Source organism: Myotis daubentonii, chromosome 7, assembly GCF_963259705.1.
Source record: "Myotis daubentonii chromosome 7, mMyoDau2.1, whole genome shotgun sequence".
NCBI classification, from domain to species: Eukaryota; Metazoa; Chordata; class Mammalia; order Chiroptera; family Vespertilionidae; genus Myotis; species Myotis daubentonii.
Window position 1 is genome coordinate 72,951,593 of NC_081846.1, and position 21,447 is coordinate 72,973,039.

At 36.8% G+C, this 21,447-nt stretch overlaps 1 protein-coding gene across 1 annotated transcript in view; it reads left to right on the plus strand.

Annotated features, from left to right (window-relative positions):
* The window catches only part of LRP1B (LDL receptor related protein 1B), a 924,684-nt gene that overhangs the window by 818,676 nt on the left and 84,561 nt on the right, over positions 1-21,447 (plus strand). The window contains exons 74-78 of the mRNA XM_059704885.1: positions 6,234-6,457; positions 8,046-8,152; positions 17,048-17,164; positions 19,300-19,473; positions 20,475-20,600. Of these exons, the coding sequence (XP_059560868.1) occupies positions 6,234-6,457; positions 8,046-8,152; positions 17,048-17,164; positions 19,300-19,473; positions 20,475-20,600 (748 nt within the window). The remainder of the gene's footprint in view (positions 1-6,233; positions 6,458-8,045; positions 8,153-17,047; positions 17,165-19,299; positions 19,474-20,474; positions 20,601-21,447) is intronic.

The following is a 21,447-nucleotide window of genomic DNA, read 5'->3' on the forward strand; positions in this document are numbered from 1 at the left end:
CCTATTTAAATCTTAATGCATTTCCATGGAAAAATCATTGGTTTACAAGCCTATCCATGATAATCGGCCTCATCTTTCATCACATTCTTTCTGTATCCTCACACACTTATATTTACCCACAAACACATTTTTTTCTAGCCATAAATAAACCATATTTTATTTCTAAGAGTGCAACTTCACTTCCAAATCTTCATAAATGGCATTTCCTCTGCCTCCTTTGATTATCCTGATGAAACAAAACAGCTTTTCTAAGGAAAGCACTTTTATGATTATTGTTTTCATTGAGATTGGTCTTGGTCTTATTTCGGCACTAGAGATCTCAGCCTACAAAAGGTATTTTCAGGTCTTCCAAAGGCCTAATTGAATTGTGACTGTTTGAAGGGACAGGATCACAGAAAGATCAACCATTATCTAAATTTCAATCGTATGCCCAGGAAGTAGCCTACGAGGTGACCTCATTACTATTTCAGGTTCTGTTTAGACTTGGAAATTGGATTGTTAGTTTATCTAGGGAATAATAAGACAGTATGAAGCAAATTTTAATGAGGCTGACAAAAAAATAAAATTCAGCATTATGTACACCCATATTCACACACTGAATGAATTTGATGAATGAGAGACTTTGAATTATAAAAGCCCAATTTATATGTTAATAATACATATACATATACATACACACATTAAGGTCTGCTCCACAGACTGAATATTCCTGTTTATCCACAAGATGCTTATCCAATGATTCTGGAGACACACTATCAACATTTGCTTCTTTGACTCTTCTTTTTCTATTGTTTATTTGCTTTAACTCCCTTTCTTATAGGTACATGATTTATCTATGATAGTCAACTTCATATGCCTCTTTAAGGCATGGGTTTCAAGTCAGCCATACACATAAGATAAATGTGTGAAACAGATTGGACATAGATTAGACACCACGGTGAGGGGGCAAAGGGAACCCATTAAATCGGGGGCAGCCGCTGATGCTATTCTAGAATGCTGACTTATTTTTGACATACTGTTTTACTAGGATAGAGCCTTAATTTTTACAAAAAACTCACATGAAAGTTTAAATTTTAAAAGTTATATATCTTTAATTTCAAATCCATAATTAAAGTTTTTTTTAATTTAACTTAAATTTAGTCCTCATTTTGCAATATCTATTTTCAGATAACACTGCAGTACATCTCAAGTGTTATTTTTATTTAAACTGTAAATGTCAGAAGGCAACTTGATTCTTAATTCCAGGTCACTCAGTAGGGAGATGACATCAAAATTATCCCCTAAATACCAACACATTTTTAACTTATTCACTAATGCATGACAATTCATAATTAGCATTCAATACATCTTTAAGGCTACATAAAATGCAGACTTAATAGAATGGATAATATTTTAAATTGTTGTATAATTTAGTACTTAGAAGCTAAAGAGTTTTACAGGTAATCTAATCCAAAGCCTTTATTTTATACACTAAATAATTTATAGAGAAACTATAAGTAGGTCTTAACCCCAGTTCTTGACTTCAAATTTTGCGTGCTTTCTAATCTCCCCTTATTTCTTTTTTTACCTAATAGTGTGATGAAGGCACTGAAAGCCAGTTTTGCTTTTGAGGGAGAGGGTGATAAATCATAAGAAATAAGCTAATAGAACACCGAACATGCTAAAAAATAATAAAATCACATAGGAAATATTGAATCTCTAATTCAAAGACAAATATGGTCTTTTTAAAAAGGATTTTGACAATTACATACTTTTATTTGGTTTCTTTTTAACTTAGCAGGAGTTTGTTCCATGTTGGCAGGGCCCTAATGTAGATAAATATAGCTTTAAAATTACTCAGTTGAAATCATCTCTTCTTCAAAAGACATTATAGAGAGAAGGCAGGGATTTCATCCCAGAAGTGATTTTGGACCTCTGACACATTGTAGCTCTAAATATAAGTTTTTATTGATTCATATTTTGTGGACCAAAAATGGAAATAAATAGTGTGACATATACTACATCCCCCTTCACACACACACACACACACACACAGGTTTTTAGAGTGGCTTTACATCTTTGTCTTAATAGTATTACATTAGGAGATAATTAACTTTGATAAAATGAACTGAATTTCTTTTCTTAGATTAACACAAAGATGAAAAAATCACAAACTAAATATGTGACCACCTCAATCTATCCTGTGTTAACTATATTTTCTTAAAGTATATTTCTAACTATAAGAATTTTGTTATGAAGAAGATAACATTTCCAAGGCTTAAATGCTTGAAATCCTCTTTCATATGTTTTTCTCTCTCCTTGATTTAAAAAAAATTAAATTAAATTTCTCCAGTGACTTACATCTTCAATTTACTGAAGCTGGGGTTCTGACAGATACCTTATAGCCCACAGCTGTAAAGGATTCTTTGTTTAAAGTAGTAATTTTGTTACAATTGAGGTGCCAATTTTTCTATAAGATTTAAGTATTTCATGCATTTGACTAATATATCTCTACATAAAGAATGCCTCCAGCCTCAAAACTTTGGCTATGTATATGGAGAGCTTATTAGGGAAGAAACCATATGTCTGGAGAAAGCAGTCAAAATGTGTCTTCTACTTTGTGCAACATCTGAGCAATGCCTTTGTTGTCAGGGTAACCCCAGGGTCTGCAGTCTCTCAAACAGGACTTATTTCATTAGTACTCTAGTTCATTGGCTTGTCTGTCTAATGAGCTAGCCAAAGGGGCAAATGGGAGTTTTATATATCTTTATAAAATTTTATGTGTTTGTTTTGTTTACATCCCCTTTGGAGGTAAATAGTTGTATTTTTAGCTTTCCTGTTTCTGTTTTCCCCCATCAGACTCCTTTCCACTCCCAGAACCTGTTTGCTTTTCCTGTGTTTTCCACTTTTTGTATTTACCTGATTGATTTTGAACCACTTCATAAATTGTTCACTATATCAAGATTCAGCAGGCTCCTGGCTGGTGTGGCTCAGTGGTAGAGCATCAGCCCGTGAACCAAAGTGTTGTGGGTTCTATTCCTGGTCAAGGGTACGTACCTGGGTTGCAGGTCCTTTCCTTGGCCCCGGTCAGGGAACATGTGCGAGGCAACCAGTTGATGTTTCTTTCACATTGATGTCTCTCCCTCTCCCTTTCTATCCCCTCCCTTCCACTCTCTCTAAAAATCAATGAAAAAATATCCTCAGTGAGGATCAACAGAAATAAAGATTATTTACAAAAAGATTTAGCAGGAATTTCTACCTTCTACTATCCAGTCTATACCATTATAAGTATCCCTTTTATATGGCTTATGCTGTTCACAATCCTGGTCTAACTGTGAGCAATAAAGGGGAATTATTTCATTCTCATGGAATTCACTATTAGGGTGTTTTCTTAATTTGGCCACAGTGGGACCATCCTGCTATTGTCCTCATGTTGTCCTTTCTTCCCTTGTTCAATCCTGCTTTGTAGTCTTGAAAATCATTGAGCATTCCATGTGTTTTGAGTCACTGAGGATGAACATCTGGTAACATCTTCACCCTGCTGCCTTTATTCTACAAAAATCATCTTGTCACTGATGATTCATGACTTTCGGTTGAATTTATTAGGTGTGACCATCCTTCACCCTGTATTCTAACTACTTTAGTTGATATTGGAATGACATTAGAAATTCCTTGACCAAGGATGCAGAGAATAAATGTGTAGACATACCAGTAAATGAGTCTGTTAGTATCTCTTGTGCTTAGCATTAAAAAGTAATATATTTTTAAAATTTCTCTAAGCAGTATTCTTTTAAACTTATTAAATAATTTGATTTATTTTTTTAGAATTTATCATTAGTAGAATCTTCAACATACTGCTTACCTGGAAAAGTATCACTGAGTCAAACTTCAGAATGCTCTATTAACATTAGACATGTGGGTTCTTAATTGTCAGCGGTTTAGATTTAGCAGTACAGATGGAAAGATAATCAGACTTTTGGAGCATGAATAAATAAAATGAAAATCCCAAATTAAAAAAAATAAAGTGAAACTTTGCATTATATATGTCCTATTTTAGTTAGGATATCATTATGATAAAATGTGTAGATTTACATTGATAAAGGGAAAATAGGTATTTTTCTATCCCTATGCTAGAAAACAAATATATTTTTCTGAATACTAAAGGTTTGTTCTACTGAAGTTAGAAAATGATAAACGTGCTCCCAACAGACTCTAAACAGATTATGATGGCTATTTTTTCCATTGTTTCTTAAGCTTATGAACATTATGACTTACACTGACATGCCCATGTCATTTGTTGATATAATTACCTTTAAATGCCCCAAATCAGGGAAAAAAGCAAGGAAACAAACAGTTAATTTGAATGATACTGAAACACATGAAAATAATTTTGTGATTGGCTGAGAGAAATCTTTATATTCTATTCATCTATGTAATTTTTACATCATTTCTGGAGTATGTCTGCAGAGTGTTTTTTATTTAACTTCAGTTAGCTGTGATATATTGCTTGATAGATGGATAGTATTTTATTGTTAGAGTGCAGATATAAGGTAGGGTGAAATTTCATAATTTTAGTTTTTAAGCCACTGGGTGAAAAGACTGATAATAAAGGTCATTAGAAATTGCTGGGGTTCTGTGTTTAGGTCGAGCCATATTTTTCTTCCTTGTGATCCCATTAATCACATAGCAGATAGTGATCTGCAATTTCTGTTTCTTATTATCTCATGTGTTTTGTTTTTTTATTTTTTTGTGAAGCTCAGTTTCTTCTCTTTTAATCTGTCTACTTCTTAATAAAATGTGTTCACTAGTAAACTGCTTGAGAAATTTTCATGTTTCAAAACCTCATATTTTCACTGGTTTCCAACTCCTAATGATGTTTTACACATTGCCTACATGCCTAGTTATAATCACCTTTAAATAATTGTTTCCATTCTTGATATAATGCTCCTGTGAATCTTTTCTCACTTTTGGTTATGCACATTAAACATGACCATGTAAAATTAATTACTACACTACTTCCTGCTCAAAGTGATCAAGTTAATTGAGGGGCACAGAGCATACATTATTTTCCTTACTGTCTGCTCCCAATGACTTCTCCTACCTTTGTCTCACAATAATTCAGTAATATAATATTAAGCAGAAAATCAAAGCTAGCATATTTAATAGAAATGACAGAGATTGTAACTTTCCTCAAAAGATGTTTAAATGCAATATCTTTCTAAGTTGCTTCTCTATACAAATTTTTTTCCATTTTTAAATCAAATTATATATGGTGAGGATGCAGGGCAACTGGAACTTCTTGAAATTCCTGAAAATAGCATATTGGTGAAAAGTTTTTGAAAAAATTTCTAACAGTATCCATTCAACCTGAACATACTTATATCTTAGACTCAACATATCTATTTCTGGCTAGATACTCAATAGAAATGAGTGCTCGTGTCCACCAAAAGACATATACAAGAATAGTATTCAGAACTTTAGTTATAATGCCCTAAAACTGTAAATAAGTCAAATGGACATCATTAGTAAAGTAGTAAACAAATTGTGCTATATTCATAAAAAATAAATTTAAAAAGTATTAATAGCTGGCAACAAAATAATATGGATGAATTTCACAAACATGATATTGAGTTAAAAAAAAGTTATGAATAGTGGTGTATGATTCTATTTATGTGCATTTGCATAAGCTAATCTATTAGACCATATCAGAATATGGTCTAATACTGACTGGACCTTTATAATATAACTAGTAGCCCTGAACATGAATCCGTGCAACAGTAGCTCTCTGCGGGGCCTGGCCAATCCACGCCCACTGCCTAGAAGCCCTCCGCAGCCCAGAGGCCCATTCGCAGGTGGGCATGGAATGCTTGCCTCATCGCTGGGGCAACAACGCAAGCGTTCCCTGCCCCTGACTCCAGCTGCTCTGTGCCCTCTGTCCAGAGGCCCTCCATGGCTGGGGTGGAACGCTTGCCTCATCACCACGGCGACAAAGCAAACATTCTGTCAGGCCGCTCACGCTGCCCACTCTCAGCAGCTGCCACCCCCACCCACCGGGACTGGGGGACTCCAACGGGGCTGAGAGGACTGGGTGCCACCATTTTGTGGCTATGGGTGCTGCCATCTGTGTGATGATGGTTAATATGCATATTGCCCTTTTATTAGATAGGATTTTTACACACCAATGTATAACAGAAAAATTTACCAAGTTGTTTTTTGAATATACAATTTTTCTTTGTCATTTTGTCTTCTTGTAGTGTCCTGAATTTAAAAGGCCCAGAGACATTGCAGTTGACTGGGTAGCAGGAAATATTTATTGGACTGATCATTCTAGAATGCACTGGTTTAGTTACTATACCACCCACTGGACCAGTCTGAGGTATTCTATCAACGTGGGGCAGCTGAATGGCCCCAACTGCACCAGACTTTTAACAAATATGGCTGGAGAACCCTATGCTATTGCTGTAAATCCTAAGAGAAGGTAAGCTAATGACTTGGTTATTTATATTTCATGATATGAGCATCCTTTTTAGAGATTGTTCAGCTTGTGCTCTGTATGTTTGTTTCTGTAATGTGTTCAAAGATAATAGGTTCACAAGGCTTCTGAAAATCCCTCTCTTTTTCTTGTACAAAAGCACACTCATGTTATTTTTACATCAAATTTAGGAGCAAACATTTATTTTTTCCTGAAAGGTTGAAAAAATATATATTCTCTGTGTGTGTATTTTATGTTGCATTTCAGAATAATGAAACTAATGTGATAAACACATAACCACTATAGTGAATCTAATACTGAATTTTTATAACATTAAATACAATGCTTTTGTGTGTGTGTTTTATTTTTGTTTATTGTTGAAAGTATTACAGATTTTTCCCTTTTCCCCCATTTATCCTCTTCTCCCCACTTCCCTGCCCTCCACAGGCCTTCACTGCACTATTGTCTATGTCCATGGACTATGCATATATGCATATAAGTTCTTTGGTTAATCTCTTCCCGCCCACCCCCCACTTCCCTATGAGAATCATCTGTCGTCCCATGTTCCCATGTCTCTGGGTCTCTCTTGTTTGGCAGTTTATTCTGTTCATTAGATTCCACATATAAGTGAAATCATGTGGTATTTGTCTTTCTTTGACTGGCTTACTTCGCTTAGCATAATACTCTCCAGGTCCCTCAATGTTCTTTCAAATAGTAAAAGGTCCTTTTTTATTGGACTGATCATTCTAGAATGCACTGTCTAGAATGTATAGTATTCCATTGTGCAAATGTACCACGGCTTTTTTATACATTCATCTACAGATGGGCACTTGGGCTATTTTCAGATCTTAGCTATTGTAAATAGCACTGCTATGAATATAATATAATATAAAATGTATTAAATGTAGAGTATTTTCGTGTTTTTGCTATTTGTGATAATAAAAGATGAAGACATATTATGTATAAACAAATCTAAACAATTTAACATAACATTTAATTTCTTTTGGAATTTTTTCATTCTTTACTCTTTTTCTTTTTCATTTATAAGCAATGACCAAAAAGTAAGTAGGGAAATCTTAGGTAAAAATCCTGATCGCCCATAAAGTGGATCATTGGATGCTGAGTAAAAAGAATCAAATGTTATTTACTTAGCAAAATTAGGCTGTGTGGTGTCTTCTAAATAGAGAATGATATCCTTCTGAGAAAGTACTTTAAAAAATGAAGCATATTGATGCAGCATCAATAATAAAATGAATATTCCTTCTCAACAAGAGGATAGTTTTAAGTATTAAAATACTTTTCTTCTAAAATGTTCATGAATTTTTCAAAATCGAACTTTTAATATCAAGTAATAAACAGTAGTGCACATTATTAAGCATGCCTTTCAAATTTTAGAGCATAGTTAGACCATTTAAAAGTTTGATTTCTGGAAGGTTTCTTTTTTGTAGCTTTAGAGTTGGGTCCAGAAATCTGCTTTTTTCAGGGTCTCTGGGGTGTTTCTGATGCTCATGATCTGAAGAAACACTATGTTTTACAGTAGAATTGGGTTATAACAGCACATCACCAGGCTGACCAACTTGACTAATGTTTTCAGGATGATGTATTGGACTGTTGTTGGGGACCATTCCCATATAGAAGAAGCAGCCATGGATGGCACTCTGAGAAGAATTTTAGTACAAAAGAATTTACAGAGACCCACAGGTATGATGTATTTCTGACACAGTCTAAAATTGTATCAGAATCTAAGCATATTAGTGTTACAATTCTTTAGTTTTGTTGGCAATATAATCATTTTTACAAGCAAATAAAATAATTTATAGTATGACATTATGAAAGTCATTAACATTTCATGTTGTATTTTTCCATCTAAAAGTCAGGTTCTTATCATACTGCCAGTGATATTATAGGGATATTATTTGAAAATTGCCTTAAGTTTTAAGGCCATTAGTAAGATTTCAGATGAATGAAATTTTTACAGTTTATAGCAATGTATCAGGATATTTTTACATATACTGTAAATGTTAATGATGTTATGGTAGATGGTAGTATTACTAGAAAATGAGAAACTAAATGGACAAAGAACTAGGAAAACAGATATTAGTGAAAGACAAGTTTGATGATGCCTTGCTTTTTTATTCTCAGCTTTCAATCTGATCTGGCTTTAACCTGTCTTCTAGTTACATTGTCTACTCTACCATGTCACTGACACTACCATGTCACTGACACTACCATGTCATTGACACTACCATGTCATCGACACTACCATGTCGTCTACACTACCATGTCGTCTACACTACCATGTCGTCTACACTACCATGTCATCGACACTACCATGTCGTCTACACTACCATGTCGTCTACACTACCATGTCGTCGACACTACCATGTCCTCTACACTACCATGTCGTCTACATTACCATGTCATCTACACTACCATGTCATCGACACTACCATGTCGTCTACACTACCATGTCGTCTATACTACCTTGTCACTGACACTACCATGTCATCGACACTACCATGTCGTCGACACTACCATGTCGTCGACACTACCATGTCGTCTACACTACCATGTCATCGACACTACCATGTCGTCTACACTACCATGTCGTCTACACTACCATGCCGTCTACACTACCATGTCGTCGACACTACCATGTCATCTACACTACCATGTCATCGACACTACCATGTCGTCTACACTACCATGTCGTCTACACTACCATGTCATCGACACTACCATGTCGTCTACACTACCATGCCGTCTACACTACCATGTCGTCTACACTACCATGTCGTCTACACTACCATGTCATCGACACTACCATGTCGTCGACACTACCATGTCGTCTACACTACCATGTCGTCGACACAACCATGTCGTCGACACTACCATGTCGTCGACACTACCATGTCGTCGACACTACCATGTCGTCTACACTACCATGTCATTGACACTACCATGTCATCGACACTACCATGTCGTCTACACTACCATGTTGTCTACACTACCATGTCATCTACACTACCATGTCATCTACATTACCACTCCACAAACTCCGTACCCCCAGGACTGCTAAGGAGTTCAGCCTTGTGTGTGTGTGTGTGTGTGTGTGTGTGCCCCTCCTTGTTCTTTCTCTCACTCCATTTTTATCCCAGCCTTCCACCTAGACTTCCCTTCCAACTTCTGTATATTAGCTATACCTTACCCATCTTGTAAGGCCTAACTTAAGCCCTTCTTCCTCAATAAAACATTTCAGACTGCTGGAGTCTAGGGGATTTTGTGTCACCTACACCTGCCTACTACATTCCCATCAAAAGGATAGAATACACTTTCTATAGCACATGTTATTTAACAGTTATGCTTTGTAATAGCTTTTGTAGTTGAAATTTTATATTTGACACTTAGGTTCTTATTAACTTTTAATGTGCCTTATGCCTTTTCCTCCAACTAGATTGTTTTTACTCTTTACGGGAATGAGCAGTCTTTGGGATTTAGTTCATTTATGTAAGTGTGTCTCCATTCAGTGATTTAACAAGTGCTAATTGAACACCCACCTGGTGCCGGAAATTGTTCCAGATGCTAAAGTAATAAGATCCTACCCTTGTGAAAAAAGTCTGATTCCCATGAAACATACCTTCCTGTAGAGAAGAGAATAGATATTATGCTTCGTGTCAGATAGTTATAAGTGCTATATAGAAAAAACATACTAAGGATGGGTAGTTATGGAAATACCATTTTAGTTAGAGAAGATATCTCTAGAAAGATAATATTTGAAAATATCACAATAAATCATAAGGGCAAGTTACATGTGTATGTGAGGAGAGAGCGTTCTAAGCAGGGGGAACAGCAAGTTCTGAGTTAGGAATGAACTTAGCATGTGTCAAAGAGTAGCAAATATGTTCGTATGCCTAGAAGCATATGAAAGTGGTAGAGATGAGAGTTGCCATGTGGCCAGAGGCAGATCATCTATCCTGGGACACACAGATAAGCCCTGGATTCTGTTCTAGCTCTAAGGGGAGCCATTGGAGAGTATACTAAGGAGGAGAGTGTCATATCTGCTCAAATACCATTTTCTTCATGTATAGACCTTTTACTTTTTTCTTAACTTATTATTTTTCACTCATTTTAGACTTATAAACAGGTTGCAAAATTACTTCAGAAGTTATCTGATGTTAACATTTACATACTCACAGTATATGTAATATTTTCATTTTAAGGAATGATGCGGCAGCAGTTTATAGAAGGGCATGTAGGTGGGTGCTTTGAAGGGAGCCTGAGACAGGAATTCTTGCAAAGGTTACTTATGAAGGGAGTGTAATTCAGGAGAAACCTGTAAAGGATGGAGAAAGGGAAAGAGCCCACAAAGACTGTGCGTCGGGTAAAGTCTAGTCTCAGCTTGAGCCACAGGGCATGTGCTTTGAGCATAAATTCCATGACAGGCAAGGAAGGGGTCACCTTTTCATATTTCCCAGAGTCATTGCTTGGCCTATGGGCCCTAACTTCCCAAAGCAGGCTGCTGCAGGCAGCAGAGCACAGCTCCCTAGCAGTTAGTCCTTAGCTGCTAAAGCAGCAACTGGGAGATGGGTAGCTGCCTAGTCATGGAAATTTGAGCTGGGTCCCAGTGTCTCCTACAGTGGGCTAAATGAAGGTGCATGTATTGACCATCTTCCATGTGCTAACCATTCTGCTCAACACTATGGGGAAATTAATGATGCACTTGGCACAGTCCCTCTTCGTGAGGAATTTACATTTGAAAAGAAACAAAACTGAGGCATGAACAGAAGTAACTACAGTTTGGGCAAAATATTAGAATTGTTACATAACTGGCATGATTATGGACGTTCAGAATCAAGATAGATTATCTTCAGTGATCAATAAACAAAAAGCAAAACAAACAAACAAACAAAAATATGTGAACGGTATCTCTTGAAAGAGTGTTTAAAGAATGGATAGACATTCAAAAAGTGGGCAGATAATCCATCGTGGTGTAGTGTTTATAAAGGTTTTCTTTGGAGTCAGATACGTCTATTTGTTTATTTAATTCTGGGGGATCACTTATTAGCTATGAGATCTCAGAAATGAACTTATAATCTTCAGAGTTTTATTTCATCATTAACAAACCAAGGGGTAATAATAATTAACTTAAAATATTGCTGATTGTGTTAAATGGCATAGCACTCTGAACCAGGGGCTACAATGTGGAACACGTGGCATGTTTCATAATGGTAGGAACCTGGGTGCACCTGGAAGGTGAGAATAGAGGACATAAGCTGAGAATAGAGGACTTTAACTGCTAAGGTGTTTAGACATGATTTCTTTAGTCAATAATGAACCTCTGTACAGTTCTGATTTGAAGTGTGATGTGAATAACGTAGGGTATGTTGCGGTGGTAGCACTGTGCCAGTGGAATGAATAGATACAGAAATGAAAAGACCAGTTAACAGTCCATTGAACTGTCTCACTGAGAGTGGAGAATAGCACAACTAGGACAGTAACAGTGAATACACACAAGAGGATATATGTAGGAGACAAAGTAGAATTTATTGAATGCATATGAGAATAGAGGGATAGGAACTATCTCCAATAAGTTAGAGTTATTCATACAAGTATCTTCATTCATCTCTCCTTTCATTCAAAAAATATTGTCGCTCACTTTATGGCAGGCACTGCTAGTTATCTGAAATATGGATCCCTGCACGCCTGGACATTATAGTCTAAAAGGGGTGACTCTAAACAAAAACCAAAAATGTGTGTGTGAGCGCACACATGCACATGTGGTAAATGGCTCTTATAGAGAAGAGTGGGGTGCTGCAGAGGTGTCCCTGTGATTATAGTGGGGAGGAGAGGCTTTTTGAGGCTAGTTGATTGTTAAGAATAATTGTTAGATGATGTAAAAAGGTGGGTGTAAAATGTTGTCACAACACAAAGTAAAGGACAGGTCAGACAGTCCTGCGGTAGAAAATGGAATTGAAAGAAAACCAAAGAGCATAATGAACAAATTGGAAAGTGGCATGAGATAAGGCTTAGGGAGGTGCATAGGGGCCAGTCCATGCAGGGTCTTAGAGACCATGAAAAGTACCATTGACTCAGGTTAAGCAGGTAACAAGACCTGTTCAGACATCCATAAGGCCATACCAAGAAGGTAGTTGGTGCAAGGCTCTCTACTCCTTTTCTCGTGGGCATATATAAGTTTTCTTCTTAGCAACTCTGCTCTGAAACTCTGCCCCACATACAGGAGTAGACTCTTAGAAGCCTTTTATTTACTACTAGTGGCCTGGTGCATGAAATTTATGCATATTAAAAGGGAATTAATTAGAGGAAATATTTTAATATTGCTATTTGCCCTTTCTCTATAATAGAAGTGTCAGAGATGAAAGAAAATTAATAAAATGTATATGAAAATCTTCCTCTGGTCAGAGTCTGGGGCGCACCATAGGACCCAGAGTCAAGTACCCGCCCACTCGCGCACACCTCGAAATCGTGCGAGACCCAGACCCAGCCAGTCCCACCGCTGTCAAGCCCCGCCCGGTGGGGGGGCGCAGCCTCAGGTCCCCCAGCTCGGTGCCGGGAGGGGGGCACAGCCTCAGGGCCCCCGTCAATCCTGCCAGGTGGGGGGCACAGCCTCAGGGCCCCTGGCCTGGTGCTGGGGTGGGGGGCATGGCCTGAGGTCCCCTGTCAAACCCCATCAGACAAGCGGCACGGCCAGATGTCCCCCGTTAAGCCCCCTGGGCAGTGGGTGTGGACAGAGGTCCCCTGGTTAAGGCTGGGGGGGAAATGCCTTGAGGTCCCCCATCAAGCCCCACTGGGTGTGGGGGGTGGCCTCAGGTGCCCCGTCAAGCCCCACTGGGCAGGGAATGCAGCCTAAGGTCCCCTGGTCTGGGCCGGGGTGGGAAACCCCCCTTGAGGTCCCCTGTCAAGCCCCGCTGGGCGGGGGGTGCAGCCTCAGGTCCCCTGGTCCAGGACAGGGCAGTGAGCATGCCTTGAGGTCCCTTGTCAAGTCCTGCTAGGCAGGGGGTATGGCCCCAGGTCTCCTGCCCTGGCCCGGTGCCACACAGCCTCAGGTCCCTGCTGATCACTAGCTATGGCTCATTATGGGAACCCTGCCTCCGCTGTGGGCGCAGCCATCTTGTGTTACGGGAACCTCACCTCTGCTGTGGGCGCAGCCATCTTGTGATGGCGTGAGGTTTAATTTGCATATTACCTCTTTATTATATAGGATTTCAACTAATAGTTATTGTATGCCTAACCTATGTCAGGCATAATTCTAGTCACTTAGAATACAGGAGTGAATACACAGTTGTCATTCCCTGTCCTCCCAGTGCTTGCATTCTAGTAGATGGCAAGGGCTGAGATGCCAAGAGTAAAAATATAATATTTACAGTAAATTGTAAAGTAAATTATGAGGTATTTAGTGCTATGAAGAAAAGAATGAAAGTAAAGTAGTAAGAAGGTCAAGAATAGGGGCTTAGTTTGCAGTATAACATTTTTAAGTCACTAGAGTGGCATTTGAGCCCAGATTGTGTGATGCTGCCACTCAGCCACAGGAAAATGGTGCAGGTGTGGATGCAACCCTAGCTGAGTCAATCAGAAGGAGACATCTCACAAGTAACTGAAAATTTTAGTTCTGGAGATCAAAGCAGAAGTAGAAATTTAGTTTGGAGAATTACCAACAGGAAACTGATACTTAAAGTTGTTAAGATGGACAAAGAAGGGGAAAACAAACAGACTCCTTAGGGTAGAATTTTGTGAGATGCTTGTATTTGGAGAGTGAAAGATCAAGAGTAAGCTCTGCAAAGGTGTGTGAGCAATAGGAGCCAATGTCATCACAACTAAAGGAACAGTTTCAATAGGAAGATGATACATACAATTGGACATAGCATTAGGGCCTTACATAGGAAATATGAAATAGTAGAGAGAGCACAGCCTTCCATTTATATGGGAGTTAAATGGAGCAAACTGCAAAAACTTTTGAACATCGATTTTCTTATCCTATATAATAAAACTCTAATATGCAAATCGACTGAACGGTGAAACAACCGGTTGCTATGACACGCACTGACCACCAGGGGCAGACGCTCAATGCAGGAGCTGCCCCCTGGTGGTCAGTGCACTCCCACAGCAGCCGGCTCATGGCTGGAGAGCTCAGCGGCGGTGGCAGGAGCCTCTCCCACCTCCCTGGCAGCACTAAGAACCCCTCAGGGGATGTCTGACTTTTTTTTTCTCTCTCTCTCCCTCTCCCTTCCTCTCTGATAGCAATAAAAATATATTAAAACAAAAAAGAAAGTAATAAATTAAGAAAAGAAAAAACCCAGTGCCTTAATTTCATTAAGGTCATGATGTTCTAATGAACTTGGTTTGCTTAGGAGATGAAAAGTGATCCAGTGTGACTGGAACACATGAAGATAAAGCTGGAGAGATTATGATGATGACATTGTGAAAGGCATTGCATCAACATGCTAAAGAGTTTGGATGTAACTTGGAAACAAGCTTAAAGGAGGTGAAATTTTATCAGAATTATTATCTGTGGTGAAAACTCCAACAAGGCTTGCGGGATGGACTAGAGATAGCAGTGGGGATTGATGATGATTGGTAGTTCCTTTTAAGAAATGCTAATGAAAAGTATTTGAGATCATGCTCCCCAGCATATGTCCTGGGGATGTCTGACTTTAAGCGGGCAGGCGGACATCCCTTGAGGGTTCCTGGACTCTGAGAGGGCACAGGCCAGGCTGAGAGGACCCCCCCTCCCCAGTGCACAAATGCCATGCACCAGGCCTCTAGTCTTTAATGAAATGTGTTGATAATATTTACCTTACCTGTAATTAGTGTGCTTAAAAAATAATTATGTGTTGAATGAATGAAGAGATGAATACCTACCATTTTAATCTTTGATATGGTTGTAAGACCTCTTTTAAAAAATGAAACTAGTAGAAAGTGGACCACTAGTAACTTCATTGTTTTAATTATGAAGTTATTTCTAGAGGTTGATTGGACATGCACCATTCTTATGTCCTGCTTCAGGAACAATATTTATGTTTAGTTTGATTACATTTGGGCTCAACCTACCTACTTAATTGAAGAATTATTCCCAAATGATGTTCACCATGATTTTTTATTTACTCTGATTGTTAAATGTTGAGTCATCTACACAGGAATACAATTAGCACAAATTCAAAAATACTTTCATTTAGTTGCCCTGCCACTGAGGTATACCTCGATTGCTTATTGAATATTCTGATTGGAAAAGCTCTTTAACATTCATCTGCCAAAGGTATTTTGCTTGCACCGTACTGTCAGAGTATGCCCTTCCTCATATCTAAAGACTAGTTGTATCACAAAAATTAAATACCTACAGCAGTGAAAATTTACTATAGAATGCAGGTGTTATAGATCTTTCTCTTCTGTATTGAAGGAACATTACTTAAGATATTCTTTGTGTTGATGATATTTTTGCAAGATAATGGCTGGCTTTAATGACATTATAAAATTGAAAAAATTAAATTAAATGAATAGAAAAGCATTTTTTTACCACATATTATTTTAGTGCATTGTTATTCACTAACAGATACTGATGATAAAACTGAAGACAAGTCATCTCAGAGTAAAGTCATGATTAAAGAGAAAAATTTAAGCACAACCTTCTCCACTTAAGCATCAACCTTTAGTCTATTTAAATATCTGCATACACACAGATGTCTCACACCACTGTAGGCCAGCTCCAAATGGGTGAAAATATCTTAAATTAAGCCCATAAAACTTTTATGTACTGAGAAATTTACCACAAGAGATTCAAAATATAACTAATTATATTGAATTATTTTTAAAGTTGGATAAGCTATTTAAATTATGATATATGCAAGATAAAAACTAAATATTATGGAAAAGCCCTTTAGAAAATAGCCATAACAGTCCAGCTAGCATGACTCAGTGGCTGAGCATCGCCCTATGAACCGGGAGGTCACTCTTTGGTTCCCGGTCAGGGCATATGCCGGGGTTTCAGGCTTGATCCCCAGTGTAGGGCGTGCAGGAGGCAGCCGATCAATGATTTTCTCTCATCATTGATGTTTCTATCTCTCTCTCCCTCTCCCTTCCTCTCTGAAGTCAATAAAAAATATTTTTAAAAATTAACCCTAACAAATAATCAGTTAAGTGTGGAAAGGAAGGATACTTAGGGTAGGTTTTCCTATGTGAAATAAGATTTTTGCTCCAGCTTATTAAATAAATTCCATGTAATCTATGCATATGTAATTTCTGTGATGTTTGCAGAGAAACATCAATAATAATTATACATTAAGAAGCAAAAACGTGCCGAAACCAGTTTGGCTCAGTGGATAGAGCGTCGGCCTGCGGACTGAAAGGTCCCAGGTTCGATTCCGGTCAAGGGCATGTACCTGGGTTGCGGGCACATCCCCAGCGGGAGATGTGCAGGAGGCAGCTGATCGATGTTTCTCTCTCATCGATGTTTCTAACTTTCTATCTCTCTCCCTTCCTCTCTGTGAAAAATCAATAAAATATATTTAAAAAAAAGAAGAAGCAAAAACGTAAGTTAAATAATATGAATGTGTTTGTTATTTGCCTGTGCGTGTTGGTTTGCAGGGCTGGCTGTGGATCATTTCAGTGAACGGATATACTGGGCTGACCTGGAGCTCTCCCTCATTGGCAGCGTGCTGTATGACGGCTCCGACTCCGTGGTCTCCGTCAGCAGCAGACAAGGTTTGCCAAGTGCTTTCATGATTTCTTGTAATTATTTTGAGAGAATTAAATAATGGAATGTAAATATAAGTATGAGAGCTTTCTATTTTGGATTTCCTCAAATTCTTTCTTCTTTCAACTTGTAGCTCTTACTATTGATTATAAGTTTCATCCCTACTAGAGTAACAAAGATGCCAAACCACAAAAACTTCTTGACTCTAGGACAAAAATGGTCCATCACTACCTAGATTCAGAAAATAATAATTTAGTTGCTGCTGTGGATATCTCATTCTAGGCAGAACATTTCAAGTAGTAAAGATTAGCATCTGTGAAAACTAATTTTTATTTCAAATTGCAGTGATAACAAGCAGAAAAGAAGTTACTACAAATAACAAAATATGATGATAAAATTATTATTATTATATGTAGTTTATAGCTATACTTTTATGTAAGGCAAAAGTAGTGTGTAAAAATTACAACCTACCTCCACCCCTAGTGACCTCAGTACCTACTTGTGCACTTCCTGTGCGGCACCCGTTTCGTCTCCACCTCTGTGCCTGACTCCTATTTTTCTCTCTGTCACTTTCTGACTCCTGTGCCTGGCAGCTTCACTTCTTTTTATGAATCTAATTTCTTTTTGTTTTCCTACCACAACCTCTCCCTTTACTTACCACAGATTGTTCATAATATACTTGACATTTTTATATGTACATATTTTATTTAATGAACACAGTTTTGCTCCTTTTTTTTAAAAAAAAAGCAGAGTTGTTGAAAGAAAAATAATTAAATTGAACTTTTATCATGCCTTCTCCCAAGTATGTGTTTTTGTATGGTGATCATGGATGGACAAATATAGTTCTACATTTCTGAAATAAGAAATGTTTCAGCTTAAGTGTGCATTTTGATATTTCAAAGAACATTGAAAAAATATGTGTTTCAAACACATTTTATGTTCTACAAACTCTAGGTAATAGGTGAAATATAGGGTGGGCAAAAGTAGGTTTATAGCTATAAATATACAGAACATAGTTTATTCTTTTATTATTTGTTAACTATTGTATTATTTTTCATAGAAATAACTGTAAACCTACTTTACTTGCTTTAAATTTCAGCACCAAATGTTTTACTAATTATTCTTTTTGCAATTAAATAAGTCATTTCTTAACATGAGAAAAATGAAGGTCTCTATTATTTTTAGCCAAAAAGTCAAATGTGTAATTACCATTTGCCAGCTTCTTTGTTTTTGTTTGTTTATTTATTTTTTTTACTTATTTTTTTCCAAAACAGACAATAGTAACATCAAAATTGTTTTTGGATTTTACTCTTTATTTTTTAAATTTATTATATATAGTTTTTTCTTTATTGATTAAGGTATAACATATGTGTCCTTAATCCCCCATTGTTCCTCCACCCCCCACCCATGCCCTTATCCCCCCTGGTGTCTGTGTCCATTGGTTGGGCTTATATGCATGCATACAAGTCCTTTGGTTAATCTCTCCCCCTTACCCCCACCCTCCTCTACCTTCCCTCTGAGGTTTGACGGTCTGATTGATGCTTCTCTGTCTCTGGATCTGTTTTTGTTCATCAGTTTATGTTGTTCATTATATTCCACAAATGAGTGAGATCATGTGATATTTATCTTTCTCTGACTGGCTTATTTAACTTAGCATAATTCTCTCCAGTTCCATCCATGCTGTTGCAAATGGCAAGAATCAACTCAGTATTGCTTGATAAATTTGTAACTCAGGTAACCTATTTTGATCCAGAACACAATTTGAGAATTGTATGAAGGGCCTGTTTTTTGCAAAAGATAACATTGGCCTATAAGGCTTTTCTTTTGACAGCAAATTGTAAGGCAGGGAAAATTACACTGCATATAAGCTCTAAGCAAATGCTTTGTGGTGGTGACGATGATAAAAATGATGATGAAAATGTTTGTTATGTTCTGAGTGACATATTTAGTATCACACATATCCCTAAGGCAAATAAATTAATTCTAATAACCTTACAGGTAATGTTTAAAATAGTTTAGTTCTGAAAGAGTTTTTCTAAACAAGAATAATATGATTTTCTATAAGATTTTGGATAAACTTAGTTTTCTTAAGCCTGAGAATTCACATTGCAACTTTTATAACTCTACCTTTTAAAAATTCTAGGCTTGCTACATCCACATAGGATTGATGTCTTTGAAGATTATATATATGGAGCAGGACCTAAAAACGGTGTATTTCGAGTACAAAAATTTGGCCATGGTTCAGTAGAGTACCTAGCTTTAGATGTTGGTAAAACAAAAGGTGTTTTAATATCTCATCGCTATAAACAACTAGACTGTAAGTATAATATTTTATACAATTGTCTATATTGGTGAATTTTCTTTCTTGTCACTCTCAAAAGAAAGTATTTTTTAAACTACCTTCATTATTTCAATGTCTTAACCCCAGTAACTTAAATAACTTTAATTTTGTTATCACCAGACTTTAAATTACCAAAATCAAGATATAAGTAATACAAAATTTTTTGTTTGTCATAACAAATATGAAAATGTCAGGATTTGCTCTGTTTTCTTATTATTCAATTCGACATTGTTTTTTAAATGTGTCATTTATTTTTATATGATTTTATCTTAACAAAATCTGTGATTCTGTAGACAAGTGTAGAAAATTCATCATTAGTCAGTTTAACTTTTTCTTACTGATACCCAAGTGACAATTATATCTCTAACATGCCAACCTTAGATGTATCTGAGGAGAGCTCTTCACAAGGGCTGTTTTCTCTGATTGTTCATGACTTTTATTGTTACTTTCCCTCCCAGATGGGAATTGGAAAATAAGGGATGCTATTATCTTGAAAGGTATATTTTGAACACAGCTATCAAAAATATTGACAACCAGAGTAAAAATGTGGCTGAAAATCCAATGACTCATCTCTATGTATGAGTGCATGATTCAAGAGAATGTTTAAGATTTATTTATTATTAATCTTTATGGCAAATAGAAAGGGATTTAATCTCATTTGGTGCAATGATCTGGAAAGGTAACAAAGATATTTATCCAAATCAGTGATGGAAACAATTAAAACAGCATATAGTCCCCTAAAAACTTCCTAGAATTCTATCTCAAGTTTTGCTGCTCTTTACCAGTCATCTGACATATATAGTCCTAAGGTTAGTAATATCTGTTCCCCTATTAAGGTGACCAGTAAGATTGAAATGAGATCATTCCAGCAGAAAGTTGATGTGATTGCTGATTCCATCATTTCTCCTTATTGAATTTCATGTTCTTGAAACCTATTGTATTTGTAGTTATGCATTTCTTTGTTTTCTTTTAACCAGTACCCAATCCTTGCTTGGATTTAGCCTGTGAATTTCTCTGTTTGCTGAATCCTTCTGGGGCCACCTGTGTGTGCCCGGAAGGAAAATACTTGATTAATGGCACCTGCAATGATGACAGCCTGTTAGGTAGGTAAACTTCATTATATCAGTAAATAATGAATTCATCTCTATGATACATTTTTACAGCTATAGACACTGAGCAGAACTAGCTACTCAGTCATCAATGTACTTACCTTAATAGCATTGCTTCTTGAATACCTCCATAAACTGTTCTTCTGATGATAACTTTCTATTAATTCATTTTACATTTATTCACAAAGCTGCATTGAGCACTTACTATGCATTTAAGAGTAGGTTAAGAACTTTGAAGTCACACACAGATCAAAATGTATTTTTATATAGCTCGTATATCAGTGAAAATCATGTTTCTGAGCATGCCATTCTGCTATCAGTTTAAACTCAACCCCCAAATACATTTAGTCATTCAACAAGTTTATATTGAACAACTTCTGTGTGCCAATACTAATTTAGAAACTGGTGATTAATTTATAAAGAGTCTGAGTTTCCTCTGTGTAAAATTTGATTAACAATAAATATTACCATTACCATTAAGAAATTTTTGAGGGTTATGAGCAAAGCATATCACTAATTTAGAAACCAACGACTAATCAGAAACAAAACCTCCAAGATATCTGTACTCATGAAGTTAATAATTTAGAAGTTAGAGGTTGAAACAAACATTAAAATAAATTGAAACATAATTTCCAATGCTGATAAGTATTAAAGAGCAAAAATTGTAAAAAACACAAATAGTGTGATCTCTTATATTTAAGACACTAGAGGCCCGGTATATATATATATATATATATATATATATATATATATATATGCCTAAACGACCATTCGACTGTTCAACTGTCTGACCATTCAACCTGTAGCTATGATGCACACTTACCACCAGGGGGCAGATGCT